Source organism: Populus euphratica, unplaced genomic scaffold (assembly GCF_000495115.2).
Source record: "Populus euphratica unplaced genomic scaffold, PopEup_1.0 scaffold2406.1, whole genome shotgun sequence".
Taxonomy (NCBI): Eukaryota; Viridiplantae; Streptophyta; class Magnoliopsida; order Malpighiales; family Salicaceae; genus Populus; species Populus euphratica.
Window position 1 is genome coordinate 10,065 of NW_011502243.1, and position 7,116 is coordinate 17,180.

Sequence of the window (7,116 nt, forward strand, 5' to 3'; positions counted from 1 at the left end):
AGGGCATGTGAATGTACTTAGATGGAAGACAAAAGGACTTTTGATGGGGCATTAATTTCTGAGACAAAACATAGTGATATGTATGTGTTGCATGTGACGATGGGGATGGATGTTGTGAAGGTCCCATTTTCATCATCAAATCACTGCCCTTTCTTCTCCTTTAAGAATCTAGTTTCTGCCATCGATTGAAAGAGCAAAGCTTCAAATTATGTACACAGGCAGCCTTGCTGCATGCAGTTTGTGATAATTTGTGCCCTAATCATCGTGTTCGTCGAGGATTCAACAACAAAAGTATATGTGAAGGGTTAAAGCTTGCTATAGTAACATTATGTGTTGTATTCTCTCAAGTTTGAGACATGGACATGGACATTGAGAGAATATTCAAGTTTTTTTTTTTTTTCAAATTTTGTTGTTGATACTTTAATTAATATGAATGAGTTGAGCAACCCACCAAATTTGTGATAATATAATATTAAAAGTAATCCAAAATTATATGAAGACATGGATGTAGATGTGTATAATCACAAGTTTATATAGTATATTATCAATCAATCAATATCATAATATAATGATAATAAAACAAATGCATTTCTACATTTTTTTTATTATTATTATTTGTATAGTGAAGACTTGTTTATGACTTTTTTAAGATACTAATAACATAATATGACTTGTTTATATATCAATTTTAACAAAAAATATTTTAGTATGTATTAATAAATTAACAATCCTCAAGGTGCATGATATGATGATAAAGAACTTGAGATTTGTACAATAAATCTCAAATTTGAGTCAAAGTGTACATATATTATAAGAATCTAAAAGTTTAGGATAGTTAAGGTTTTATTCGCTCACCTAAATTCACAAAACGTATTTTCTAAAAGATGGTTTCCTCGAATCCAAATAAAATTAACAAATAAAATGGATCCCTCTTGCCACCTATGGAAATAAAAAAGAGATAAATTAAAACAATTATATCAAGTTGAAAAATAAAAATAAAAAACATGAGAAAAACTCTAGATTTTACATTCCTTTAAGGAATAAAAAGAAAGGAAGAAAAATACATGGATAATAATATATATAAATGAGAGAGAGAGAGAGAGAGAGAGAGAGGAGAGAGAGAGAGAGAGAGAGAGAGAGAGAGAGAGAGATTTGTTAGATGTCAAGCATTAACTTAGTCAAGATTAGCCTAATTATGTTATTAATTTCTTAGCCAATTTGGATAATGTAAAGTTTATGTTTAAATGCTGTAATTTTTTTATTTTATTTTATTTTTTCTAGGATTTAGATACTGTGAATCTATTTGTTAGTGATGGCGGAATAAAACATAAAATTAAAGTCACTCATGACATGGCTTGAAAACCTGAATATATTCTAATCTTTTAGTAAAGTTTTTTCCTTAAAATATTATATTTCCAACCCTCCACTTTAGATTATAAATGCTTCAACATAAAGCAGTTTCTCATTCTACGAGAAATTGAGAGGAAAAGCAGGAGGAGGAGGAGGAGGAGGAGCTTCCTCGTAATCAGGCAGCAGGATTTACGAGATTTCCTGCCTCTGGACAACAATTCTGCTTCAGTGAGCTTTAGAAAAGCAGTATCCTTTAAAGATAAATAACAAACGAACAACTTTACAAGGTGACAAAACCTCCCCATGATCACACCAAGCACTGAATAATAAATATTCTCTGGATAATAAGACCAACAGATTTAACAGTTTATTATAAAAGTATGTCTGTGATTATTTTATCATGAAATTATGAACAGAAAACATTTATTGAAAAAAAAGCATATCGATCATTTTTAGTTTATTAATAATAAATTTATTAATAATTTTACAGGCAACAATACATACCAAAACAAAATTATCCATTTCATTTCTTCATTAATTTTTTTGGTACAATTTAACATATTATTAACAAGAAAATCATATATAATTTCATCAATAAAATTGGATGTTATTAGTAATTTTATTAGTGAATTAGTAATTACAATGGCATTTACAGTTATTCTTTTTCAGCTCTCTGAAATGTATCAACTTAGTTATAAATTAACAAATGTAAAACAAGCCATATTATAGCATCTTATAGGCTATAGAGATCACCATTTAAACTTTCAAAGAACATGAATTTCTTCAGCAAATAAGAGATATGAGAAATAGATGAGCTATCACCTTAAGATCTCTCAACAAGGGCTGCTGCTAATTGAGAAATCTTAATCAGCAAGGGCCAGTCCTCAAAAGAAACAAGTTCTACAATGATTTAGATTAGATGTTAAACTAAAATTGGTCGATAACTTAACAGAAATTCCCATCAATGGATTGCTTTTACTCTATCCAAGATATATTCCATCTTTCTTTCTTTCTCTCGTTCTTTACCCATCCAAAGTGTTGCCATGCTTGAAGTTTGAGCACATTTTGCCACCTTCCTCCCTTGATTACACTTTACACGCACAAAGACAAGTATTGTTGTGTCCCTACAGGCTAGTCTTTTCCCATGCCGTGATTGATGTTCCACTTGTTAGAATCCTTAGGTTTCACTCCTAATTTGGCCCATTTCTTGAAGGGAACACACCCATGTAAACCCCTCCCCACATACCTTTAATCTCTTTTTCTTTAGTCACTCTCAAGATTCAACTACCGTAACAATTTTTTTTTAAAAAAAAAAAGCTAAGCTCCTCAAGAAAAAGTCCAAGTCTACTAGTAGCAGCTCCACCCATTTCTTTTATCTTCTTTTGGTTTTACAGTTGCTTCACCACCTACATTATATACATACACCCTCTCAAACTTTGAAGCGCACACATTCACTCGGACGCAGCCTCAAAAGCTATGGATTGGTTCTCATGGCTATCAAAAACTGGCCTTGAGCCTTCTCTTGTGTATGAATACGGCCTTGCTTTTGCTCACAATGACCTTGAAGAAGAAGATATACCTTACTTTAATCATGAGTTTCTTCAAAGCATGGGGATATCAATAGCCAAACATAGGCTTGAGATCCTCAAGCTTGCAAGAAAGGAGAAAGGAAAGAGCCCTCGTGCCATGGCAAGGGTTCTTGTTGCAATCAAGAGGACAAAGAGGTGTCTAGCTAAGTACATAAGGACATGGATTCGCAGCGAGGAGTCAGCTCTTGTTCTTCTTCAAAGGCCTGGTTATGGTACCAGATGGAGAGGAACTATGTTGAAGAGGAACAAGAAGTTGATGACGTCTAAACAAGGTAGGTTGTTGCTTACAAATGGTAGCTTTTCAAACACCCCTATGATTTCTGCTGGCCCAACCCTTGATAGTTTTTCAAGCCCTGTGATTTATGATCTCAACAAAGAGAAGTTAGATCAGGGTGATGATGAGGGTTATTGGACAACTGGTGTTGAAGAGATCAGGTGGGATACCATGTTTCAGAATCTGAAACCAACATGAATTGTTATAGTTTATCCTCTTTTTTCTCTCTTTCTTGATGTCAGTTTAAATGGTGAGAGATGGATTTTTTGTGTGTTCTTCCACCATGGAGTCTTCAGTCTTGCACATGTATTCATTTTTTCTTCTTGTTTTCATTAGTGGGTGGGTCAGGTAGGAACACAACTTGGCGTCAGGGACTGTTTTTTCTTCTTTTTTGTTACAAATGAAAGGCTCGAAGCTGAAATCTCTCAAGAAAGGGAGGAGATGAGTGTCGATTGAGCTGCAAGCTTCTTGGCGGCATCAGGGTCTGTTTTATTAATGAGATGGTCTCCCCTGCTTTTGTATTTTGTAGTCTTACTCGCAGACAAAAGAAAGCATTATCAGCTTTTAATAGATTGATTGTTTTAGGATACTAAGTTAATTACTATGTGGTCAGGCATCCAAACATATTGTTTTATGCTTCTGTATTCTCGCTCAATAGACTACGTTTACCACTTTCTAATGCAAGTGGCAACAGATCATAGCAATTGGCAACGATGAAGGGTATAGAGATAACGTCAAGCGCCTGCAGATTAGGACTGGAAAGCAAGGACTGGTCTTGAACACATACTGCTCTTTCTACTTCGAGGAAGAGGAAGGAGAAAAAATGAGGCAGCAGCTTGTGCGTGCACATGCATGTGTGAGCAGACAAAGTGGATATAAATGTAGTATCGTAGCGCGAGTGTATGGCTAAGTTCATGTATAGAAAAGATTCCAGGATTAATTTCCCCTAGAAATGATGAAAAACATGATGGAAATTAGATTGATTCAATCTGGAACGAGTCACCCTGAAAACAAAGGGGAATAAAGGCCTGTTTTGAATGCCAGGAAAGACTGGACGAAACTAGTATTGATTTATCTTATTTAAGTTTCGGAGGGAATCCTGAATTTGATTGACATATATCATAGCAATAACCTGCATACAACTTGGATGTGCCTCCCTCCCACAATTTGATTAATTTTAAGTCATTACAGCAAGCTTCATCAAGGATAACGCCACTGAACAGCCGACAACAAACAAAATATAGCATCTTGGAGCATGTAACAAAATCTAGGCAACGTAAGCCACTGTCTCGAGTGCTACAACAACTAAGCAAACCTCTGCAAAACAGCACGGCACAACCTTTTTAGATGATACAAATGATCTCCATTGGTCAATGGCCAGATGTTTGAGGCAGGCGAAAAGAACCCCCTGAATAAAGCAGTTCGTAAACTGGCCGAATTCTAACTGTCAAAATTATGCTCAAGATTGTACCCAACCCACAGACTCCAGCTAGAACCAGGAATGTCACCTTGAAGCAATCGGAGCCAACACAAGAAGAGCTACTTTGCTTAGCTGCTTCCGCATCATATACATAACCAGCAAGCATACCTGAGAACAGAAGTGCACCAATAGGATTGCCTAGCCCCATGAAGCTGTAAATTAAACCAAAGTGTTTCAAGCCAAAAAGCTCGGAAACAGTTGGCACCATTATAGAATACAGGACCCCATAGCAGATGCCAAGCAGAGGAATAGCAGCATAAAGAATTCCATTAAGAGCAAATGCAAAAAGAATGAAGGTCATGAGCATGACCATTAGTGCAAATGTCATCCACAAGGTTCGAGGGATCATTTTCCACCTGCAATGAGATTTTATCACTTTCACCATCATTCCCTTAATAGCAAGAAAATCACATCCAAAATGCAGTGAAATTTAAAACTGCAGGAAATATTGGGCACAAATCTAATTGCACATAACCAATTCCACACGTTGCAAAAGTCAAGTACTTTTTAGGAAATTCACATTACTAAATTGTTCGGAAACTCATGCTAGGAATGCCTAATGATAATATACAACATGTGCTACTTCAAAAGAAAGAGAGATTTTCACATTTCAACCTAGCACTTTATGTTAAGGAAATGAATAATGACCTTACAAAGTGTTCTGAAATGGCGCCTGAGCCAAGACGGCCAACAAAATTGCAAAAGCTGAAGAGAGTAAGCAAAAGCGTTGTGTCTTCCAGTCCAAATGCAACACCAATTTGAGCCAAATTATTGAGAACGGTAACTCCAGCACCAACCCCAAGAAAGTTTACAACCCAAAGAAGCCAGAAATCAGCCTTGATAAGAGCCTCACGAATTTTAAAATCCTCACCTCTCCTGGGCCTCCTCCTCTTCTTCACTGCTCCCTCACCCACAGCAAGAAGCATGTCCACATCCAAAACATCCTCATTCTCATAAAAACTACCAAGATTAGTACCTGAAGAAGATGGTGTCAACAAAGAATCTATTGGGGTTGATTCACCTTCCTTTGGGACCAAATGATCTGAAGAATCACTAGGTGGGACATGTCTCTTATGTTCTGCAGGGAAAAGGGTCATTTTGACTGGAATTGCGAGAGGAGACATCAGAATAATAACCATTATCAAAACTAAAATGTATGAAACTGTATCACTTATAGAAACCACACCACTTATTATTGTGGTTATGAGAAGATAAAGAGCAAGCAAAACACTTGCCACTTGACTGAAAATAAAATGGACATGCTCTGAAGAGTCTTCTCCAGAAGCTGGAGAACAGGGCCGAATAAAGTACATCATTGCTAAACATAAAATGGGAATGCCAAGTGTAAGAATTAGGAGAAGATCTGAATCTGAATCTTTAAGCACCAGGTTGTATACCATAGTATATACTGCAGCTGCGATCCCAGCATAACCTTTGAGAATCCCTGAAACAGTGCCTCTACTGAGAGGGAAGTTTCTCATGTTGGTTACAAGCACAGCTGTGCCAAACCATGTAGTGCTATTAGTGGCTACAACAAGCGCAACCCATATCTGCAACAGCAACGACGAGTGAAGCCTGTAAAGATTATAATTCATGGAATATTATATACTAAGAGCAAAACTTAATCAGCAAGTATGACTCAATAATTTAACAGAAACAAACAATTGTAAAAGTTTCAAGGAAAAAGATGGAAATTCAAAGGGAAGAATGCATAATTTCCAGAAAAAGCTTGTCTTGACAGCCCATGGACTTCAAAATTTCTTCTATAATTTCATACGTCTACCTATGCCAACGGAATGTAAAATAGTCGAACCATGGAATATAAGATGGATTTAAAAAATGGTAAAAAATTATGATGTTTGTATACGAGAGTTTTACTACATAAACTATGTTCTTTGAAACTTAGGAACCAGGCCATCTCTGACTTCTTGCTACACCCAGATTGCAAAAAATAAGTGACGAATATGAGCTCGCTGCAGGTTTCAACAATGCTTTCAAAGTAACTTGCACTAAATGCCCTAGAACATTATGTTTTTTTTTTTTATGAAAAGAAACAATTGTTTTTATAAGAAATAAGAGATATCTAGAACTAATAAGTAGATGTTTCTCATATGATATATACATTGAACTAACATGTATAGAGATTTTATATGAAGAGATCAACAGTTGTGTAAATGATTCTTATACTTGAGATAACTGAATTATCTTATCCAGGGAATGTTATGCTTTGATCATGACTATATGTAGTTCTAATCAAGGATAACAAATTGACATAATTGGGTATAGTCAACGTTGTCAATTTCATTAAGTTTCAGCCAGAATAACCAATATACCTCGTATCATTTCAAAAAACAGAACAAAGTGAAAATATTTCATCTCAAGAATCTCAGGTCATATTGGATTTTCTTGCCCAAATTCCTGCT

General features: G+C 35.6%; 2 protein-coding genes across 2 annotated transcripts in view; one reads left to right on the forward strand and one right to left on the reverse strand.

The window, feature by feature from the left end:
* Positions 1-2,628: 2,628 nt before the first annotated feature.
* LOC105118997 (uncharacterized) lies at positions 2,629-3,853 on the forward strand. The gene has a single exon (XM_011017081.1). It carries the CDS (start codon positions 2,827-2,829, stop codon positions 3,409-3,411), a length of 585 nt encoding a protein of 194 aa, XP_011015383.1. The 5' UTR covers positions 2,629-2,826; the 3' UTR covers positions 3,412-3,853.
* A 325-nt stretch (positions 3,854-4,178) lies between these two features.
* Positions 4,179-7,116, reverse strand: part of LOC105118996 (uncharacterized) — a 7,990-nt gene continuing 5,052 nt past the window's right edge. Inside the window, exons 2-3 of the mRNA XM_011017080.1 lie at positions 5,342-6,243; positions 4,179-5,049 (exon numbers count right to left, since the gene is read on the reverse strand). Of these exons, the coding sequence (XP_011015382.1) occupies positions 4,584-5,049; positions 5,342-6,243 (1,368 nt within the window). The 3' untranslated portion in view covers positions 4,179-4,583. The remainder of the gene's footprint in view (positions 5,050-5,341; positions 6,244-7,116) is intronic.